Genomic DNA, 24,135 nt, shown 5'->3' with positions numbered 1-24,135 from the left:
TCACATGGCTGATTTTTTAACACTTTGTAAAGTTACTTTATTATTGTGCATAAAAAAATTCTAATAATGGTAGAATTTGTAAATTTTTATAATAACATGCATTTTACATGCAAAATATTGAGAAATTAATCCACCCTTCTAAATATTTTCTTTCCTAAATGAGAAAAGTTTTAGTTTTGATAGGCAAGTGCTTACGCATAAGTAGTATAGTTCTACATACTTTTATACCCAAAGTTTCAATGCACTGCTCACTTGCACTTTCTTGGGAAAAAACTTTCCTCGAAGAAAGGGTCATTTGTTTGTTTTTTGACCATTTAATATGTAAAATTTCCTTTCTTTTAGAAAATTTATTAAAATACTCCTTTACTAACATTGTAAAGATCTGTATTACTAAGACTGTAGATATTCTTTTTTCTTTTTTTTCCAGTAAAATTTATGAAGTAAGAAAAATAAATTTTTTCAGCAACATTGCAACATTTGGATTTGTGTTGCAATTTTATCATAGAATAATAGAGAAAGTCAACTGGGTAATGAAATAGACTCTACTAAATTAGACTATGTGTTACTTTCTAAATATATTATTAAGAAGAAAGCTGTAGACTCTGTCTACTGTTACAGTGTCAGGATGTCTTGTCCTAAAATAAAGCTAACCCTATATAAATTGTTTCATCTGAAAATTAGGAGACCATTAAAAATTACTGTACTAAACCCTTGCCTTGGCCATTGCTCTCAAATGACAAAGCTAATATTGCTTGATTCATTTTTACAAGAGACTAAATTAATTTACAATGATTGTTTAAATCAAAATATATCATCATGTCTCAGAATAGTTTATTATTTATTAAAAAAAGGTTTAAATAATGATTATTACTGTTAAAAAAGAATTCTGTACTAATTTATAAATTGAAATTTTTTACTTCTTCTTTATTGGCTTTTCTTCCTGGATTTTCTGTGATTCTTACATAAATTTCCACCAGAATGATGTGAAACTGTAGAGTGTGGAATTAAGAGTTTGTGCAAAAGCTTTAACTCTTCCAACTTTGTTCAATCTAATCTGCGAGTTCAGCATACCAAAACTTTAAACCGATCATTGATGTAATAAATTTTAAAGTAATCCTTTAAAATAAAATAGTGGGATATTTTGTTAGAAACAAAACATCTCTTTAGAAATTTTACATTTTTATAATTTTAGAGACCAACGGCGATAGACTCGAAGAGCCGAAGTATAACGTCTCTTGGCGTGTCCCAGGACAACTACGCCTTCCCAGCCGCCGGCGGGCTGGTCAACAAGAAGATGGTCGCGGATTCGCCGGACATATTTAATCTTCGAGCTCCTTTAGGTAACTTTAATATTGTTAGCCGCTAAGCCCATAGGGGCCTTTTAGAAAAAGTCAAACCTCCATTTTATATTATAGTTTCAAAAAATTAAAAGTATGGGCGATTTCTTTTGAGATTGTAATGGTACCCCAAAATAGATATAAACCTTCCCAGCGCCTATCAGTAGCCACATCGTAAAATAAGGAAACCAATTCGGCACAGACAGACAGATAGACATCCCGATATATGTATAATTATGACATGCCAAAGGTTAGAAAATTGAATATAAAGACTAAGAAAAAATGTGCCAATTTTAGTGATTCCATCCGAAAAAAAGAAGGGAGGGGATATTGGACTGTAATTTATGTTTGAAAAAATAGTTTTATAAACACGTTATCTCATTCGTTGACTCAAAAACCTTACGTCATTGATTAACTAGCAGAGTTCGACTAATAAATTTAGCCTATAAAAAAGTAATTTTGTTAATCATTATTGGGGATGTATTCAAATTTATTTCATTGTACATAATTTTTTTTTTTTTTTTCAGTCTCCTGCGAGAATTTTCTGACGCCCGCAACCTCGAAAGAAGCAATAAATTTGGCCGTGGCTGAAGAAATTAACTCAAAATAAAACTAAACAGAATATTGGCTAAAAGATAGAGAAAATTTAAGCTATAAAGTTGTCTTATAATTCATCAAAAATAAACAATAGATTAAGTTAAAGGCTCAGAACTTTGATAAAATAATTGTTTGATTGGTTAAAGATTTGCTTCATTACGGAAAGACCGAACTACAAGTTGGCTACCACAATTTTTATAAATCATAATTCAATAAATTTGAGAAAATATTGTCAGTGGATACGACTTTTAATTCTATGTAGATTTCTGTATACCCATGCGAGACATGGATTATCACCACGGATTGGAACCAGTTTGCTTATAGTGGAAAAGACGCAGTTTTGTTTATTTGCCAAAAGTTTTCAGTTGCAAAACTTTTCCAGTATGGCTTTTAAACAGGTTAATATCCACTGGATAAGAACCAGTTCTTAGCTGTACTGATAAATCATGTATAGCATTGTATTACAGACAAATTTCCACAAATATTAAAATATAAATCATAAAAATAAGTCTGTTTTTTAGCCTTGTCCTTCGGCCACTTGGGGTTAACAAAACTGGTTTTAATCTTATATTTTTTTTATTTTACTATCCACGGAAAGCAGTCTATGGTACATTGCTATAATTAAATATTATCATTTATCATTGAATAAACTATAAATATATTTCAAAATGATTTTCTTAAATTACATAGACGCCATTTTCTGAAATAATATTTATATTTCTACTGTCAAATACTCATATAAATAATAAGGTATTTTTCTAATAATACAATAATACATATACTTATACAAAACAATTTTATCCAAAAGTAGCGAAGTGTAAGTATAAACATTTCAAATTTGTGCTATTCCTTAAAGTGACTACCAAGCAAAGAAACCACCACCCCATTTTAAAAATGAAAATTAGGGCTATCCTGTACTCAGAATAACCAATCCTATCATCCAGTAAAACACTATGACACGAAATCCCCTCCCCCTCTTTATATTGAAGTGAAAAAAAGTCTTACCAATACACACAAATTATAGAGTAGATGTGTGCTTCTTATAATGATTTAATTTTAAAACTTGTCCAAAATTAAGAAAGGAAGGGGACATTTGGCACTTGTCCCCAAAGTTTTATAATAACGTTTTCTTATTCATTGAACTAACAACTTTTGTGACTTGAATTTTGATTGGTTGGTTTAATAAAGTAAGTGTCCAAACGTTTCAACCAATTCAACCAGAAGGAGTAATTTTGTGTCGGTTAAATTTTATCATTTGTATAATTAAAAAAAAATATTTTTTCCATTATTTTGGTGTAAAAAATCTTACCCTAATTCATTTTTGCATTTTAAGAATATAAAGCAATTTTTAAATGGTTGATTATTGTTTTAACATTAAGTACAAATATTGTATTTTACTGTAAAATAGTTGTATTTTTGTGTTCAAAATTTAAAATAAAAAATCAAAATGCAATTTTTAAATATCATAAACCAACGACCAATTTCTAAATTTATCTTTTAAAATATCAAAGTAGCTTTTCAAATAAGATATTCTGTATAATGCTTTATTGTTTTTAAAAATTACAAAAAAGAAAAAAACAAGCAGAACTGACCAGAGAGGGAGGGGACATTGGACTGTAAATTAAACTGGTCTCCAAAGTTTTAAATTACGCTATTCTTATATTCATTGGCCTAAAAACTTTGGATACTTTTTAGGAATTTTGATTGTTTGCTTCAAATCTGATTACTAGTAGTATCCAAACTTTTTAACCAACGATTTTTGTCCACTGTATTATCCCTCAATATTTCTGATAAATATTGATTTCATTGATTTTAATTCATTAATTAAACAACGCTGAATTAAATTTGAATTAATTAGTTCTGTGATGATTATATAACATGTGAATAATTATTGAGCATGCTTTACTAGGATATTGTATTGTCCGTAGGTAGCACAATGGATATAAAATATATGGATATTATGACATCTATAAAAATCTATTGATAGCAAATAAAAACAGCAATTATTCAAAGAATGATAAAACATAGTAACCTACATAACTTCTAAACGGCTGGCAGCACATCCTTAAAACGGACACAAACATCTTTAACAGCCCAATTTTATGCCTAGTTAAAGTGCGCAGTTAGATAAAATGCGCGTAGAATTTAACTTTTTTCGCGCATTTACCAACACTGCGCTCTCCGTGTTTATTATTGTATTATTCCAGATGATTTGCTGTGCATTGATATAAGCAATCTTAGGCTTTGTTGCCAGCTGTTTTTTTTTCAAAAGCTGGGTTTTTTCTCAGCAAGGGAGGGGACATTGGAATGTTTTATTACACAATACACAAGTCTCCAAAAATTTATGAACGTTTTCTTATTATTAACAACTTTAGGGACTTTATGAATTTTGATTGGTTGATTGATTAAGTTGAGTGTCCAAACGTTTCAACCGCTAATTGTAATCTACAGAAAGGGTAATCTTGTGTATCATCAATTTATCGGTCAACGTCTTATTTATTTAGAACCCTGGATTTTCTTACTTGATCCAAGATTGCTAATAATTATATTAATAAAAATGTACTGTAATGTGAGAAGTTAACTAAATGTGGTGTGAATTATTTTTTATGGAATGTCGCTGAAATCTGCTAGATGAAAGAATTTTTTTCCTGTACTGCTTCGAAACCGATTAATATCCGCTGGATTAGAACCAGTTCTCAGCCAAACTAAAAAATTATGTATAGCATCAAATTACAGGCAATTTTCACAAAAAAAATAAAGTCATAAGATTAAAATCAGTTTTGTTAATCCGGGCCCTTTGGGGTAACAAAACTGGTTTTGATTTTAAAATTTTCATTTTGAATAAAGAAGCGGAAAAAAGAATTTGTATAAAAATATCATTTTTTTAACAGGAGGATTTCAGGAATATTCAGTAAATGTAGATGAAAAATATGGATATATGAATGTGATAGTTAGAAATACATTTATTCATACTTATGTTATTATTTCAAATTAAATAAAAATTTTCAAATGTAAAGTAAAATAAATAAAAGATTACGACCCTTTGTGGGTTTTTAATTAGACTTGGTGCAGAATAGAAAATACTAAAGAGGAAATTGAACTGTATGACATAAGTACCCTAGGTTTTATAACAACATCATCTTTATCAATGGCTAAAAAATTGGTTACTTTTTAAAATCTTGATTTGTTGGTTTAAAACTAGTAGTGTAAAAACTCTTCAAACAGCAATTTTAGTTATTATAATTGTTCAAGTATTTATATTTATTTCTCGTATTTATTTGAATCCGGTGGATAGGAACCGGTTCTCATCCATACGAAAAAACTATGTCTAGCATCGTATTATATCCAGCTTTCTACGAATATAGAAATGTACAATCATAAGATTAAAACTAGTTTTTTTTAGCCGGTGACTTCGTCACCTCGGGGCTAAAAAAACTAGTTTTAATCTCATAATTGTACATTCTATATCCGCGGAAAGCCGTTTATAATACGATGCGAGAAATGACTATTATCGTAACCAGTACATTGTCTTATCCCTTAAGATCACTAGAATAATTTGAAGTTTTGAAGGGACAATTGGTCCAGAAGTTATATATACTTTGATCCTTTGGCCAATTATGATTTTTTGCTTCAGTTATTGATGTTGTCATCCTTGTTGATATCTTACTGAATACAATGGATATAGAAAGCGTGGATATATTGACAAGGAAAAAATTAGGTTGCTAATATGGACCTTATTTATTGGGCAGTTTCGTTCATCTAGTAGGAGGGGGGGGGATTGATATGGGGTAAATGTGGAGAATTGTTGGTATAGTTATTTAAGCCAACTATGAGTATCACTTTAGAGTACATGAAAATCTGGTGCAATAACAAAGTAATTTTAAATCGTCACTGACACTCCCACAATACTTCAGTAGCACAATAGATAAAAGAATAATCCTAAATTGGCGTGCTATTATTGTCCTATTTGATGGTAAACCAACACCCATCAGACAACCAAACCCTTTGATTGCACGACCTTTGTCTGAGAAGTCCTAACAGTGTGTACATGATAATGTCGTACCGAGATTCGAACCTTTCAATTGTTCTATTTAGTTCAAAATTGCAAAAAAAGGCAAAAAGAATTGTTGTATATTGTCTCTTTCGTGGCAACGCCTCTTAAGGGGCGTTTCGTCGTATTTTCACAGTAGCTTTTTATAAATTATTTTAGGTTATTTTCATCAACAAATTTACTCACAATTTTGCTTTGACTCTTATACATTTATATTCTGATTATTCAGTTCTGACACTATAGAAGTGTTAATGTCCGTTTGTCCTACCGTTTCAGTGCTTCGCTTTTATGGATGTTGTCATCCTTGTTTTTATAAATTTCCTGACACCTAGTATTATTGGACAATTTTGCTTGGATCTCGCATAGAAAAAGAATTTGTTGTAAAACCTTTAATAGAAGGATTAAGGTCAGGATGGAAAAAGCTGGGATAAATCCTTAAATTTTTCAAGTATACCCTACAACTCCCCCCCCCCCCTTAATCTGCAAATATAGCGTAATTAGTAGTAGTATCATGTCGGCTTTTTGAGAGTAGGTGTTGGTTTCCACTGCTTTATACTAAAGGCGTTTAACATAGTACCTACTTCGTAAGGACATGCAAAAAAGGTTCTGCTATCAAAGGGTGTTTGGTTATTAAATTTTAAACCAATAATTTTAATCTACAAAAGGAGTAATTTATCTTTCATTTTCTTATCCCTTTATATTCTACTAGCGGCTTCGCCCATAGCCTCTAGGGGCTTTTTCCCTAAAGGTTCAGGTGAAAATTTAAAAAAAGAAATTTACATTTTTTTTAGATATTTTCTGTATTTTATAACTTTTTATAACTCTTTATAACATTTTATAACTTGTTATAACTGTTTATATTTATTTATATTAATTTATATTTTCTAAACCCTTCAATTTTTTCTCTTTTTTAATGTTTTTAAAAATTTCTTTGCCATTAGCCTTTTAGGGGCTTCGCCCCTACAGAAGAAGGAAGGTTTCACAATCTTTTTGAATTTGAAAAAACAAAGTTTAAAAGAAGAAAAGAAATTTAAAAAGAAGAAAAAAAAATAAAAATATAAAAAATATAAAAAAGTATAAAAAAATATAAAAAGATATAAAGAATTTAAAACATATATAAAATTATATAAAAACTTAAAAAACATGAAAATTAGAAAAAAATACAAAAAAAAATTTGAGGGGGGGGGGATTTGCTTAAAACCACCACAGGACTGATAGGTATATACCCTGAAGAGTAGAACCCAATCAGTTCAGTGGTTACCGAGATCTTAAGCTTCAGACGGACGGACGGACGGACAGACGGACAGACATCATTCTACTTTGTATTATAGATGGGGGGAATAAGCGAGAGGGCAATTAACAAACAAAATTGGGGAAAAGGTGCTATGTGGTTCAATGGAAAGATGGAGGGGGGGGATTATTCCAAAATCAAAGTAGCAAAAAGGTTGTATAAAAACATATCAACAAATTTAGGATTATTCTTTTATCTATTGTGTTACAGAAGCTTTGTGGTAGTTTCAGTTACATGAATCGATTTAAAATTACTTGGATGTTGCACCAGATTTACATGTACTCTAATAAAGTGATAATCGAAGCTTGCTAAAAAAATATAGAGCCCCCGGCAGGAGCTAGAAATAGGGGAAAAGCTATTGTGTAAATACGACGAAACGCCCCTTAAGAGGCGTTGCCACGAAAGGGACTATACCCGAATTGTTTTTAGTAAGAAACATATCTCACACAATGCCTTTATTTTTAAAAAATAATGTCTTACCTTTACACTAATCAGCTTATTTTTTATGTATAATTTTCAAAAGCGAATATTTTCTATAATCAGGGTCAGTCCTTACTTCCGTTCGTAACGGATAGCTTTTTTCGTAAATTTAGGCATGTTAGAATTGTCTTCAAATTTGCATGGTGATTCCTGTAGTAGTTAGGTACGGTTTAAAAACTCTATAATCTTTACCAGAATGTACGTACGTCCATTTGATTTTAACTTTTTTGACATCAATTTAATGTGATATAATGATCCGATTGATCTGATTTTTGTAGTAATGATTCCTACTAAAATAAGGTACAATAATATAAGCAAAGCATCTCTATAATCACGTGCTAAGAATGTTAGTATGTCCTTAAAGAGTATTCTGTATTTAAGAAGTTTTGCAACAAATTTACGTACAATTTTGTCAAAAATTTTACATTCAGTTTTGACACTTTACAAGAGTTTCTCAGTTTCGCTTCACCGTAATCAAAAACACACACCAAAAAAAAGATATTAAATGCAATAGTTTATTTTTCAAACTTTATAATGTACAAAAGGACACAAATATTAACATAAATTAGATATTTTTAAGTGTAATTTTTATTGTTTAACACTTTTTTAAACTTTGGCACAAATTATGAACATTGCATTAAAATTTTTTGAAAACTGGTGAAAACCCGCAATTATGATAATGATAAAAATTACCCCCTTAATGTAACTAGTTTTGGGAATAGTCCTTTTCGAGACATCGCTTCTTATGTGGCGATTTGTTGTATTTTTAAAATGGCTTTTTATAGGTTATTTTAGGTCAGGTTAGGTTATATTGGGTTATGTGATTGCCCCACATGGTTAGGTAATTGGCCCCGCATGGTTAGAGCCCCCCGCAAGGGCTAGAAATAGGAGAAAATCTACTGTGAAAAATACGTCAAATCGCCCCATATGAAGCGATGTCACGAAAGGGACTATACCCCTAGTTTGTAATTCAATCATGATTTAATAAAAGTGTTCAACGCATTTTAATCAATAAGCATGAGAGCGGCTTTATTCAATTTTGGGTAACAGTAAAATTTACAGTCCAGTATATATCCCCTCCTTTCTTGAGCACAAACAGACATCATATCTTACTTATAATAAAAAAAAACTTGTTTTAAATAAGAAAACATTTAAATAGTTAATTCCAGGGCTCGGCAGCCGCGCGTATGCCGCTTGTGCCACTTCAGTGAAATCGTGATCTTATTACTGTAAATTTAGCTGTATGTCTTAACCGTTTCCTAATCAGACAATCCATCTTTTCGGATTTTTTTGCATACAAGTTGGTTTATGTTTATGTTTAAGCCGCAGCCGAGGCGCGACTGCCGAGTCCTGAGGTGAATTCTTAAAAAACTTTTGGGTATAGTCCCTTTCGTAACATCGCACCTTATGGGGCAATTCTTCATATTTTTCACAGTAGCTTTTCTCCTATTTCTAGCCCCTGCTGGGGGCTCTAACCCTGCGGGGCCAATTACATTAACCTTTGGAGCAATCACCTAACCCAATATAACCTAACCTAACCTAAAATAACCTATAAAAAGCCATTTTAAAAATACGACGAATCGCCCCTTATGTGTCGATGTTGCTAAAGGGACTATTCCCAAACTTTTTGGCTCACTGCTTCACTAAAATAAGTGAGGCTCGCTAAAAATTTTGAGGGGATAACTTGTTAGTGAGTCAGTGATACAAATAAGTTTTTTTAATAATTCACCTCTGGTTATTTGAGACAAAAGTTATTATTACTATGTCTATAAAGTTATTTTCTCAAAATTTACAATATGATATAAAAAAGGGTAAGGCTTTATTCCCTGAAAGATTTTTGAGATAATTACGATTTTAATACATTAAAGTACCTTAATCGGAAAAATATCAATTCTAACAGGATTTATATTTACATTGTGTAGTAGCGAAGCTACTCTATAATTCACTTTTCATTTACGTCAGTCTGTCTTTTAAACTACAAAAGACAATTATAAACTGTAATGTAAAGGTTTATTGATTTTCTATGATTTATCTTATCATTTTCTCCCCCCTTTCCCCTTTTTTATGACCATTGAACATCTGTCTATAGCTCACTTTGACTGTTTGTCAATCCATGATATTTTAATACTTCGCTACTAATTGATGTTATCATCCATGTTTTCAGGGATAAATGTACAACAAGTAAACAATATTTAAATTCAGGGATACAAGGGTTATAATTAATATCTGAAGAAAAAAAGCAATAGAATTATAATCATTTAGCGACATTTCTTTTGAAAACTAAAAGCTGTAAGGCATTGAAAATGGATAAAAAGTTTCCTTTAAGTCATTTGAATACATCCAACACTTTTCTAAAAACTTTCATTGATATAATTATCTTTTAAAAACTGATTAGGTATATTTTTTCTTGTGATATCATAGACCCTCTATCCATGTATTACTAATACTTTACGTGTATAAAATGCAATTATTCTACATTTTAAAATTAAAAACACTAATATATAATACTTTTTGGCTGTTTTCACTAAAAAAGCTTTAATTTTCCTAATTTTTATATGAATATTCTCATAAAACTGCCATTTTTTATTGCTTTTTTATAATCTTCTCCAAATCTTGTAAAGTTCTTTTTGTTGTAAAAGTTTTAATTAATATTTTTAGAACGTGGTTTATTGCAAATTCTAAAAACTATTTTATAATGTAGGCTTTAAAGGGTTAGATACAATGATTCCTCCTTTTTATTTATCCTTTTTCCCCTCACCACTAGATTCCTCAGTGCTAACTTCATCAGCAGAATTTTCAGATTCTAAATTATCAGACTCGTTTTCTGATTCAGAAATATCATCATTTTGTTCTTCTAGATTATCATCTCTAGTTTTAGCGTCATCAATATCATTGGTGGATTTTTCATTATTTTCATTCGCAGATTTTTCCTCAATATTATCACAATTTTGTTTATCTTCTTTAGCACTTTGTGTAGAATTTTCAGAGTTATCTTTGACTAAAGCTTTCAAGGAAAGGATATCTTCACTCTCTATTCCTTTCTGAAAATTTTAAAGTAATTATATTTTTAGAGAAAATGAACGATAGATTGATGTTCCTCCCCAATTATGATAAACAAAATTATTTGATCCTTCTGTAGATTTATTATTAGTTGAAAAGTTTAAACACTATTATTCAAATATTCAAAGAAATTTGAGCAAACGAATAAGATAACATGGTTATAAAACTTTGGTACCAGTGTATCTAACAGTCCAATCCCTTGAAAAAAAACCTATCACTTATTCGAAATGATTAGGGCTACAGCTTAAAAAAATGAACCAAATAAAATATGTTTTGGTAGCCTCGTTCAAAAAATAAATAAATACCTGCTGAGCAAGAATAGCCTGTGCAAGAATCAGGGGTTGTAGTTTGCTGGTTACGGCTCCAATTTGCTCGACAATTCTTTCCATTGTTCGTTCTGTTTGGTCTAGCCGCTGCTTTAATAACAGGATTTCTTCATCCCCTAGAAATAAGAAAAAATATGTAGAAATAATCTTTGTAACAATTAATTTGCGGTTAAAATTTTAAGATAAACAAGTTTGAAAAAGATAACATCAATAAGCATTAAGTAGCGAAGCACAACACAATCATGGATTGACAAACGGACAAAGTGGGCTTTAGAGCAGATATTCAGCGGTCATAAATAACAAAAATAAAGAGAGGGAATATGTGATATTTAATGATAGAAATTCTTTTATAGAACGAAGTTAATCATTATAGAGTAGCTTCGAAACTACAAAACTAATATTGTAAAGTGTGAAAGTATAAATTGCCTTTATTAAAATTACCCCTTTTAGTTTCTTTTTTAAACTAAAATTGGAAGTAGGGGGTTCATTTTCCCACCTCTCTTATTTCAAATGCCCTTAGAAGCCAGTAGAGGTGTAGCAGCTGCTATTGACGAATAAATGAGCAACAATTTTACACTTACTATAATCAGTTGAATCACTGGTAGTTTTTCTATCAACAGTTTTGTCCTGTTCATCCTCTGAGATATCGCTGGATGTAGTTTTGTCGGCAACAGCTGTTAAAGCACGCTTATGAACTTCTTTCTTCTTTTTCTTGCTGCTAAATAGAACAATGTTTACAATATTTATGAAAAAGAAGCTCTGAAATTTTATGACAAACGAACATTAAAACTTGTAGAGTGTCAGAACTGAATAAGCAAAATATAAATGTAGTAAATGTAGAAAGTCTAAACAAAACTGCTTAAATACAGGATAATGTTTAAGGACATACTTAGATTTTTAGGGCTAGATTATAAAGAGGCTTCGCTTCTGACATTGTACTATATTGTCCTAGGAATCAATAAGGAAAATGGGGGGTGCTTCCTGTGGGAGGTTAGTCCCCCCCCCCAACTTAATTTCATTTATTTTACAAATACTCGGATGCTTGGAGTTCAGGCAACGAAAAATCAATGCGAGCAAACAATTGCGAGAGAATTTAGACACAAAACAGGTATTCTTTAGTTAACATATCCTATTTCAGATATATTCTTAGAAGCTTTTTATTGTGCCCATAAAACTTGGCATCATACTGGCCTGCCATTAGTAATTTAGAATGTGCATTGGACTATCATTGGTCATTTGTATTGTATGACGTTATTTTTATAGGCACTATAAAGAGCTTTATATTCTTACCTCTTTCTTTTAGGATTCTCTTTGGGTTGATCAATATGTTTGTTCACTAACTTATTAACATCATTATCATTATCTACATCAGCAGTAGCAGGTTCAGATATGTCTACAGGAATAATTGGTATCTTCTCAACACCTTAATTTAATAGTTATTCATCGCATCGTATTATAGACAGCTTTTTTGTTATCGATTTTATATTTTTATTTTAATATTCAAAGAAAATGTCTGTAATACGATGTAATTGCAGTATTGCTGAGAGCTGGTTCTAATCCAGCTGATATTAATCGGTTTCAAAGCCATACTGGAAAATGTTTTACACTGTTGTTTTTTTTTTAAGATGCGTAGCATCTCTATAAGTAATTGTTTTCCTCGCTAACTCATTCCTTACAACAGAAAAGTATTAGAGTATGCTATTAGAATGCCCTCAGATTATATGCCACTAGAGTAAATTGTAATGTGAGATTAACTTTTATTTTCAAATCAGTATTTTCTTTAATAATTTCTTTTAGAATGACTTTGCAATTTTTACTTTAGACAAATAAATATTTTTACGAGTGTTTCGAGATTTTCTATCATTATTTTATCTTCTTGTCTTATGTCCTTCTTTTTTTTCTTCTTTTTTTGTAACATATGAACATGATTATCTTTGTAAACACAGCCTATACCAACAACGGAATTAATTCGGAAAAAAATAACGAAACCTATAAGTGATTTCAGCTGTAGTTGTGGTTAACACATGGCAGAATTGACGAACTTTACATCTGCCCCCCGAATATTATTTTAGATTTATTTCGCTTGTTGGTTATATCTTATTCCTGGTGTAAGAATGTTGTCATCCTTGTTAAATTAAATGGTAATTTAAAATGTATTGCATTTTTCTTAGCACTAACAAAACATACTAACCTCTAACGTCATCGTTTTGTGAGTAAGGGGGTGGTGTAGGTTGTAATGTTGGGGAGGGAGGGGATGGATAGGGGGGAAGTAAACCAGCTGTCTCCCCCTCAGGTAATCTAATAATCATAATACTTTATTTGTTGAAGCTAAAATCATTAAAATGTTTAAGTGATAACACAATGGAATAAATCTAAAGAATTCTTTAAAATTATGTCTTATCTTTTGAAGTTAGTGAGATTGATTCCTGACAAATGTTACAAGTTTGGCGAAACTATATGATGTCAATCGGAATACTTATGTTAAATGCTTTTTAAAAAAAAATTCTCCTATTTCAGGCGACTCTTTATAAGTTCCATCTCTTATGATCATTTCTGCAATAGAAAGTTGCCATCGAACTTCTAAACAAATCTCCAAAAAGATAATTTGTGTGTTCTTATTTAATGAACACAATAAAATTTTATTGAACATTTCAAATCAGTATTATGTGCCTTGCAGGATGAGGGTATCCAGGTGTCCCATATTGATATGAGGACATATAATCATGGTCCAACCCATACCTAGAAAAAATAAACATATGGCAGGTGTTCCATATTAATATGAGGACATATAATCATGGTCCAATCCATACCTAGAAATAATCAATATTGTAGGGGGGCATAGTGTCTAAAAAATCAGTCATGTGACGTCATAAAAAATGAGGGAGACTAGAGGAGAAGTGGGAAAGAAAACCCCTAAAAAAATGAGATGTATACTCCCTCGTTTTATGACGTTACATGGCTGATTTTTAAGACACTTTGTCCAGCTACAAATATTTGGTAAGTATCTTTTAATACTATTTGAAGTAAATAGGACTTTTTTTCTTATTTCTTGATAACCATTGAACCGATTAGTTTCTCCATTAAAGGGAAGCTTTACAAAGGTCTCGGGGTGGTTCTATGCTTTTTTATTGTTAAACTTATTATTTGGAATGGTTGGCTATTTATAATCTATTCTTCCCAACAAAACCATACAATAAAAAAATCTATTGGTAGTAAAGTGAAAACAAAAAGGCTTTTTTTTCAACAGGTATTAAAATTATATTTTAAAACTCACTTAAAATCCTCGGCTATGCTGTTGGAATCATCCGCAGGGGTTTTAGGCTTCGGCTTTCCATTCAGTTCTTCCTCTTCTTCGTTCTTGTTCTTAAACATTATCTGAAACAAGGATGACAACATTCATAAAAGTGAAGCACTGAAACGGTAGGACAAACGGACATTAACACTTGTATATTGTCTGAACTGAATAATCAGAATATAAAAGAATCGAAACAGTCGAAGCAAAATTGTAAGTAAATTTGTTCAAAAACTGCTTGATACGGGATAATGTTTCTGGACATACTTACATTTTTAGGACTTGATTATAGAGTTGCTTCGCTTATACTATTGTTCTTTGTTGTCCCATGAATCAATATACAAAAAATCAGATCAAACGGATAACTAGATCACATAAAAATTTGTTGTTAAAAAAGTAGAAAAATCAACATGTTTAAAATGGACGTACGGACATTCTGGTAATGATTATAGAGATGCTACGCTTTCTAAATCGTACCTAACTACTACAGGAATCATCATGCAAAATTTGAAATCGATAGGACAATTCTAACCTGCCTAAATTAACGAATAAAAGCTATCTATCTCGGACGGACGTACGGACGGACCGACCCTAATTATAGAAAAGCTTCGCTTTAAAAAAAAAAATGAATTTTAATTCAGGGATAATATAATGGAAATAAATGGATGTTTATTCCAAAGATGATAAACAAAATTACCAATGAAGTACCAAAAGCTTTGAGCCAACAATTAATAAAGTGTTTATAAAATTTTGGATACAGGTATAGTTTACAGAAAATGTCCCCTCCCTCCCTAAATTAAAAAAATAGCCTTTATCCACCTAGTTTTTTATGTATAATTTATCATATTTAATTTTTTAATAAATTTATCTTTTTTTGAAAATTACCTTCATAGTGGTGTAAACAAAGAATATGATGATTCCAACAGTGTAGATAGGCATTATTATTCCCATGGTTCCAGCACTCTAAAATATGGAGATAGGCATTATTATTCCCATGGTTCCAGCACTCTAAATTATGTAGATAGGCATTATTATTCCCATGGTTCCAGCACTCTAAATTATGTAGATAGGCATTATTATTCCCATGGTTCCAGCACTCTAAATTATGTAGATAGGCATTATTTTTCCCATGGTTCCAGCACTCTAAATTATGTAGATAGGCATTATTATTCCCATGGTTCCAGCACTCTAAATTATGTAGATAGGCATCATTATTCCCATGGTTCCAGCACTCTAAATTGTGTAGATAGGCATGACACAACCCAATCTTTCCAGATTTTGTATAATTATTTGAGGAACACGACTCAAGTGACGTCATATTTTTCTTTCCCGAAAAAGGGAAGGTGGGAAGAAAAAAAGAGATGGGAGAAAAGGGGGTTTTCCCCATCTCTTTTAAAGAGATTTTCTTCCCCCCTTCCCTTTTTCGGGAAAGAAAAATATGACGTCACTGGAGTCGTGTTCCTCAAATAATTATACAAAATCTGGAAAGATTGGGTTGTGTCGATAGGCATTATTATTCCCATGATTCCAGCACACTAAAATATGTAGATAGGCATTATTATTCCCATGGTTCCAGCACTCTAAAATATGTACCTAGATACTGATAGGCATTATTATTCACATGGTTCCAGCACTCTAAATTATGTAGATAGGCATCATTATTCCCATGGTTCCAGCACTCTAAAATATGGTGATAGGCATTATTATTCCCATTTTTCCAGCACTCTAAATTATGTAGATAGGCATTATTATTCCCATGGTTCCGGCACTCTAAAATATGGAGATAGGCATTAATTTTCCCATAGTTCCAGCACTCTAAATTATGTAGATAGGTATTTTTATTCCCATGGTTCCAGCATTCTAAATTATGAAATATTATCACTTGTATCAACTTGTATTATTTAGTAATTTAGAATTTAGCCACTTTATTGAATAGTTTATATTACAGAACAAGTTGGTTGGGAAAAAAAATAAATAGCTCCAGTCAAGTGGACAAAATAATGGTTTAAATTGCAAATGTTTACCTTAGGTTGTGTTGGATGCATGCCATGAGCTGCTCCTAGGGTAGGTCTCATGCCAGGCATCGGTCCACCCTGAAAATATCAAAATCACAGTTACGATGTAAAAGGCGACATTCTACATTATTTTGGACCAAAGAGTCTAACTTTTGTGTGTACAGTAGGTTATTTGACCTAATATTGGCGAGGCTGCAATTTATAACACTGCAACCAAGAATACTAAAGGGGAGTATTGTTTTTATTTCTATAAAACATCCAGGGCAAAGTTAAGTAACACACAACAACAGACATCCAATCCTTTAATTTCACAATCTTTGTCTGAATGTCTGTACATTGGGTTGTGTTGCGCTTGTTTATGGGCATGATATTTGCAATACTCTTTATATTGATGTCATGAGCTTGACATAGCAGCAAAAATAGTTGAGAATAATATGAGGGTGGTTTGTTTTTGTCTTTTTAAAATCTGAGGCAATTATCATAACATTGAAGTTTAATAGTTATTTATTTCATCGTATTATAAACCGCATTCCGCGGATATAGAATGTACTAATATAAGATTAAAACCGGTTTCTATCCACCGGATTCGAATGAATACGAGAATAGTTATTTCTCGCATCGTATTATAAACGGCTTTCCGCGGATATAGAATGTACAATTAATTAATCTTTTGATTGTACATTTTTATATTCGTAGAAAGCTGGATATAATACGATGCTAGACATAGTTTTTTCGTATGGATGAGAACCGGTTCCTATCCACCGAATTCGAATGAATACGAGAATAGTTTTTTCTCGCATCGTATTATAAACGGCTTTCCGCGGATATAGAATGTACAATTATAAGATTAAAACCAGTTTTTTAGCCCCTACGAGAATAATTATTTCTCGCATCGTATTTTAAACGGCTTTCCGCGGATATAGAATGTACTATTATAAGATTAAAACCAGTTTTTTAGCCCCGAGGTGCCGAAGGCACGGTCTAAAAAAACTGGTTTTAATCTTATGATTGTACATTTTTATATTCGTAGAAAGCTGGATATAATACGATGCTAGACATAGTTTTTTCGTATGGATAAGAACCGGTTTCTATCCACCGAATTCGAATGAATACGAGAATAGTTATTTCTCGCATCGTATTATAAACGGCTTTCCGCGGATATAGAATGTACAATTAAAAGATTAAAACTAGTTTTTTTAGCCCCGAGGTGCCGGAGGCACCGGCTAAAAAAACTGGTTTTTATCTTTTGATTGTACATTTTTATATTCGTAGAAAGCTGGATGTAATACGATGATAGACATAGTTATTTCGTATGGATGAGAACCGGTTCCTATCCACCGAATTCGAATGAATACGAGAATAGTTATTTCTCGCATCGTATTATAAACGGCTTTCCGCGGATATAGAATGTACAATTATAAGATTAAAACCAGTTTTATAGCCCCTAGGTGCCGTAGGCACGGGCTAAAAAAACTGGTTTTAATCTTATGATTGTACATTTTTATATTCGTAGAAAGCTGGATATAATACGATGCTAGACATAGTTTTTTCGTATGGATGAGAACCGGTTCCTATCCACCGGATTCGAATAAATACGAGAAAAGATCTTACCCTTCCAGCCCACTCTTTCTCAACAGTCCTGATAGGGGGCGGTGGTGGTGCTTTTGTAGGTCCTAATTCAATACAAATACTTATATTTTTACTTTTAAAAAGGGTCGTCCAACATGATTTGTATTTAATGTAACGACCAAGGATATAAAAATACATTCTGCCCAAAACAACATAATTTTAATAAAATTTGAAAATGTCTTCAAACAAAGTATTTATCTATTCCTGTGCCAGGATGTCCACCCATTGCTATTCTCTCCTTCATGGCAGGATGCACTGGCTCTCCTGAACCAAAATAATCAGTATTTGCTTCTTAGTGCCTTTCATAACTCAACCATAGAATGTTAGGGTCCCTATCTGTATGTTGCAGATTCTATCCATTTCAAGAGAGGGAGAGCTGTTTTGTAGTAGGATTTAATGTAACAAAATATTCAAAACAAAAATAATCATTATTTGGTTTTTGGTGCCTTTCATAGCTCAATCATAGAACATTTACTCCTCATCTGCCACAGGTTCAATCTCAACAAAATTTGTACAAAAATATCAGTATCTTTCTATTGCTTTGACATGTTGACCACCTTATTAAAAAGTTTAAGGCAAAATAGTTGTCCTCTTGATTGGTTAACTAATAAAAATATTTTGTTTAAGCATGAAGTGAAACAAACATAATTAATCAAATAATTATAAATATGAAGTTATTCGATGCATAATTATTAAAATTAAAAAAAAACTAAGAAATGATTGGTAAATGCAAAGCAAACAATTATAGGTATTGTGCATAGAAGTATGATACAAGTGCAAAATAAAATATTCATTCCATATTTTAAGTGTCATGAAACAGTTTTTTTTTTCAACAAGAAAGAATACATCCAATAGCAGGTAGGTATAGCTAACATTTTTTAACTTATTTAGAAAAGTGAAAATATACATATTTTTTGCAACTGTTGAACGTATTATCTTTGTCAAAAATTGAAATATATCAAAATTTTCCCGTTATATAGGGTATTTGATAATCCAAACTGAAAAGTAATAAAGTTAATCTTAAATGAGTTTCAATCTTTTTTACAACTTTTCATGCTGTTTATAATGAACATGATAAAATAGATGAATTGTTTATTTCTTTCTAAAATAAATAAATTATATATTAACCTAATTAATAAAAGTTGTACAATTTCAAAGTTTTTTTAAAACTGACAAAATTTATAGTGGGCGTTTAAGGCTATGTTAAAGTCAGAGTTTAGTATTTTCCTTCAATTTTTCAGGGATCTTAAGGATAAGACAATGAACTATAAATGATGTACATTCCCAATCATGATGAACAGAATTATCCCTTCTATGAATTAAAGTTAATAATTGAAAATTTAAAACTTTTGGGTCCCGGTGTAAATGTAAAAGTCCATATCTCCTTCCTCCCTGAGAAAATTGCCATTAATATTACTAAACTTTATGAAAACACCGACTTAATGAACTTTTCTTTATAAATTTTGTCAGTTTTATTGGTTGAACCACCTTGGAATGGAAAAACAGGCCTTCCACCAGGAGACGGGTCCTCGGCTGCCATAATACAATGGATTCATTATTACTTGGATCTTACACCCAATTATCATGTATATTAAAATGGAGGGCAATTACCCACATTACCCCCCCCCCCCCACCCGTTCTTACCCAAAGTGGCCATAGATGCCTCTAGGGGCGAAGTCGCTAGTAAATTACATAAAATAAAACATGATTTTCATCATTACACCATTTTGTCATTTTGCACTTCTTTTAAGCAAATTTCTCACGTTTTCCAATATATTTTTGCGTAGAGTAATTTAACAAAAACTTACCATCTTTTAAGCTACTTGTATCGTTATTACCAAAAAGCATTGGGTAAAAAATCTTGGGCCACAGAACTGCAAAACAACCAACCTTTAAAATATTGAGATTCATATTGATGGAATTGTACTATGCATTTAAAACTTGGTACAATTTTTAAAATCAAGGTTACAATTTTAGTAGTTCAGCTTCTCTATAACTATGTTTGTACGTTCGTTCTGCGTATGTTGGTTAATGATCTAGGGACCTTAGTTAGGAAGGGAGATAAAAACAATCCATCACTTTCAATTTTAGTTTTAATAAAAAGAAAGTAAAAAAGACTTGAGAGGGTGGGGTGGTGATTTGTTATAGGGATAAATTTCCTGGGTTGGTGCATTTACCCTACCCAAGAGTATTGATAAACCTTTCCAGTTTCCTGGAACTATAATACGCTTTACTGAAAAGGAAAACTATATCTGTTCAGCGGTTAGCAGATCCTATACACAAATAGACAAACATGCTTTTACTTTTATTTAAGGATAAATAATGTTGTCTTTTTTGTGCTGTAGTACTTAAGAAGATATGAAGCCTTGTTGGCCTTTAAAACAAGGACAAATGTTGATGACAGTAGCGCAGCATTAAATAATACAAATACTCACGACAATAGCAATAACCAGAATAGTTTTAGCATTGCTGAAACCTTCAATCCGTTCCTCATCATCCTAAATGATATAAAAATCATTTAAAAAGTAGATGCTCAGTAGTCATAAATCAATGAAATATCACGAAACCTTAATAAATGTTTTAGTATGACTGAAAGACCGACCAAGTTTATTATATACTGGATGCTCACGAACAATTTCATTTAACATTTTTAGTGCTATATATTTATCCTTTCATATTATTTTATTAATAGTGATTCCTAGTACAACATGGTACAGTTCTTTATAATCAAGTCCTAAAAATTGTCATTCTTGTTTTTCTTAAAATTAGTCCTCTCTTTCAACTTTTCGAAAATTAAAATTGATTAATCTAAATTACCTCTGAATCTTCCTCTTGTGACGGGGACCTATGGTTGAGCCTTGGCCCTGCAGGGTTAGGTCCCCCCATGGGGCTAGGCACTCCCCGCCCAGGTATTACACTACCCATTCGAGGATTCATCAATCTAAAAGCAATTATTATTGTAGATAAAGATCATTAGTTTTAAGTGAACGAAGATAACGGGATTATAAAACTTTGGGTACCTATGTAATTTATAGTCCAATACCCTTTTTTGAATGGTACTCTAATACTCCAAGAGGGAGAGTTGAGGGGTAATGGTAATATTTTGTTTAAAATTTTGGTGTTTGATACAGGTTAAATAATTTTATGTAGGTATTAACCATTTCCTCAGGCTCAAAAACACAAGTGGCTGCGACCCTGGCATCTTAGGGTTACGGATTTGAAGGGGAAGGATGGAGAAAAAAATAGACTAAAACCGTACCAAGACTTATGTTTAAAAATAAAAAAGCCTAAAATAATCCCAGGACCCATGTGAAGCTGACATAAAGTTGAGAATCTAATTGGTGCAGTAGTTTTTGAAATCTTAAACTAAATACAAAAAAACTTACTGATTTGTATAATAGGATAGTTATACCTTGGATCTAGAAACCTGTTGTCCTGTTGTATCCTGGCATCCGGAGGGTATCTGTGGCTGGCCGCCATGTCCGGGTGACCGGGTACCCCTCCAGGATAACCTGAATTTTAATGTGAATTGTTATTATTTTAAGTCAGGGATCTAAAAGGATAAGACTATGTCCAATGAAATTATATACATCCCTAACAATTCAATAAAAGTCCCCAAAGTTGTTAAGCCAACGAATTAGAAAACATTAAAATAAAACTTTGGGTACTATTGTAATAAATAGCACAATGTCCCCTGTCTCCCGGATTTTAAGGAGTAAAATTTTGACATTGAATTATTCACATAAAATAACAAATTCTCACAAAAATTAAAATTGGTCCATAAACAAAATAAATTGTTAAAACAAACGTTTTGTAAAGAAAAAGTGTTACCTTGCATATTATGATTAAAGCCTCTACTTTGGTTTGGTATGTTTCCTCCGTGATATTCTAAATAATAATATTATTAAAACCTCTGCTTTGGTTTTGTATATTCCCATTTGTGATATTCTAAATAATATTATTATTATAGCTCCAATATAACAACCTCCAGTATAGCTCCTATCTACACCTGTATACCTATTTATCTCTATACCTGGAGGTAACATATAACCAGGGGGTATGGCTCCATAATAACCTCCAGGATAGCTCCCAGCTACTCCATTCTGAAAAAAATATTATGTTAAAGATTGAGCAGCCACCATATAACTAGTGTATGTAACGTCTGTCCATAACAGTAACTTTGCTTCGCTTTTGTTCAGTATTAGTATCAGTTCTAGTTTTAATTAATTTAATTTAAATATTTGAATTGAATTTTCTCGTATTTAGTCGAATCCGGAGGAACCGGTTCTCATCCATACGAAAAAACTATGTCTAGCATCGTATTAAATCCAGCTTTCTACGAATATAGAATTGTACAATCATAAGATTAAAACCAGTTTTTTTAGCCGGTGCCTTCGGCACCACGGGGCTAAAAAAAACTAGTTTTAATCTCATAATTGTACTTTCTATATCCGCGGAAAGCGGTTTATAATACGATGAAAGAAATAACTATTCTTGTTTGTTTATATTATTGTGCGCTATCAAACAGAAAGAGCCAGAAGAAAGGGTTGAGAATACGCTACTTTCCTGGGTGTATAGAATTTGGTTCAATTAAGAAGATATACAACATCCTATTACTTTTTTAAGGATTACCTGCATTTTTCTACCTCCGTCAGAAGTTCCCATTTTTTTTAATCTTAAAAAAAGAGATTTCCATATAAATTAGATGAAGATAAACTTAGTTACATAATATTATCAAAAAAGGGAAAAATTTCAAATCTATAAGAGGCATACTGACTTTCTTGTCACTGTTAAATATTTGCTTGTTAATTTTATTTTACAATTTAACATGGTCGTATAATCTAAGTATTACCTAATAGATTATGAAAATAAAGTCATATTTAACAAAACAAAAGACTGTCGCAATGCTTTTAGGAATCAGGATACAAAGTTTGAAATCGATTGGACAACTCTAACAAGCCGAAATTACCGTTTACACCTCTCCGTTTCGGGAAGACTGGCCGGCTTTGAATTAAGAAAAGCTGCGCATTAAATAAAGCAATAAACTGTAAATCACTATTCTAATAATCACTTAAAGATTGCGTATGAAGAATAGAACAAAATCAAAAACAGCTGAAGTCACTTTCTCATTGAGGTCTTTATAATATTCAGGGAGTGGGGGGTCGTTGGCAGTTAAAGTAGTCATTATCAGAAAAATCAATTCTTTATTTAACAGAAATGCACGAAAAAGAAATTAAGTAATAAGTTTTGGTAAATTTTTAACTTATCTTTATTGCCCTATCCCTGTTTCCCTGAAGAGGGCCTCTCTTACCCCATTCCCACCTCTCGGAGTCCTTTACTTACCCCTTCCCAATCTTAGCCTCTTCTCTCTTCTCATCAGAGACTTTCCCATTTTCTCTCTTTGTCCTCTAAATTTCCCTCCCCATGCCCCCCAAGACGTCTCTTAAGAATATTGGATTTTTTTGTTTACTTTAAAAGCTGACTTAAAAATAATGTGTATTTTGTTTAATAGTTGTAAGTAGTAAATCAGGGGCTAAGATAAAGTTTTAAAAAAGGTTTAATATTGGGGAGGGGACAATTGACTGAAAATAACACTGAAACCCGAAATTTTATAACAACTTTATCTTAATTGTTGGCTCAAAACTTTGGGTTCTTATATTGAATTTTGAAGTTATTTCTTGAACAAAGAGTTTTCAAACTTGTCAACCAATATTTGTAATATACAGAAGAGGTATTGCTATATCTTGTACAAAATATAAATTGTCTTGTAACTAATAAAGACAGGTTTACCAAGTCACGGAAAAAATAACTTTTTGTTCTTGTTATGAACAAAGATTCTGCAATATAACCGGCCTCAAAAAATCAATAATGAGAAAAATATTGATAGAAACTGCAAAAGATATTCTTTAATGTCGTCTTACTATTAGGAATTTTTGCAAATAATGGCATAAAAGAATCATAATATTACCGTAAAACATCAGAGTTTAAATAACTACTGTCTAATAATTACAACTGAGCAAATTTCTAACATTATATTTTGTCTCAACAGTGATTTTT

General features: G+C 31.6%; 2 protein-coding genes across 6 annotated transcripts in view; one reads left to right on the top strand and one right to left on the bottom strand.

Annotated features, from left to right (window-relative positions):
* The window catches only part of LOC145321978 (uncharacterized), a 33,156-nt gene extending 28,178 nt beyond the window's left edge, over positions 1-4,978 (top strand). For all 3 annotated transcript variants that reach the window (XM_080163700.1, XM_080163699.1, XM_080163701.1), the window contains 2 exons: positions 1,193-1,340; positions 1,865-4,978. In XM_080163700.1, the coding sequence (XP_080019826.1) occupies positions 1,193-1,340; positions 1,865-1,947 (231 nt within the window). In that variant the 3' untranslated portion in view covers positions 1,948-4,978. The remainder of the gene's footprint in view (positions 1-1,192; positions 1,341-1,864) is intronic.
* Positions 4,979-8,257: 3,279 nt separating this feature from the next.
* On the bottom strand, positions 8,258-22,749 carry RIC-3 (RIC3 acetylcholine receptor chaperone). Of its 3 annotated transcripts, none has more exons than XM_080163694.1 (19): positions 22,711-22,749; positions 22,112-22,181; positions 21,910-21,966; positions 21,491-21,590; positions 20,896-21,019; positions 20,514-20,576; positions 19,887-19,968; positions 19,567-19,611; positions 18,285-18,342; positions 18,061-18,124; positions 16,459-16,527; positions 15,320-15,397; positions 14,417-14,517; positions 13,813-13,881; positions 13,334-13,440; positions 12,433-12,565; positions 11,724-11,860; positions 11,122-11,258; positions 8,258-10,797 (listed from the first exon to the last, which is right to left on the bottom strand). In XM_080163694.1, exons 1-19 carry the CDS (start codon positions 22,741-22,743, stop codon positions 10,492-10,494), a joined length of 1,833 nt encoding a protein of 610 aa, XP_080019820.1. In that variant the 5' UTR covers positions 22,744-22,749; the 3' UTR covers positions 8,258-10,491. The 3 variants fall into 3 exon arrangements, with proteins under 3 accessions (XP_080019820.1, XP_080019821.1, XP_080019823.1); XM_080163695.1 differs by having other exon boundaries at positions 11,724-11,857; XM_080163697.1 differs by lacking the exon at positions 19,567-19,611.
* Positions 22,750-24,135: the final 1,386 nt, after the last annotated feature.

Source organism: Acartia tonsa, chromosome 6 (genome assembly GCF_053477335.1).
Source record: "Acartia tonsa isolate MP-2025a chromosome 6, ASM5347733v1, whole genome shotgun sequence".
Classification (NCBI taxonomy): domain Eukaryota; kingdom Metazoa; phylum Arthropoda; class Copepoda; order Calanoida; family Acartiidae; genus Acartia; species Acartia tonsa.
The sequence above is the reverse complement of the archived record's forward strand: the minus strand, read 5'-3'. Positions and strand labels throughout refer to the sequence as shown.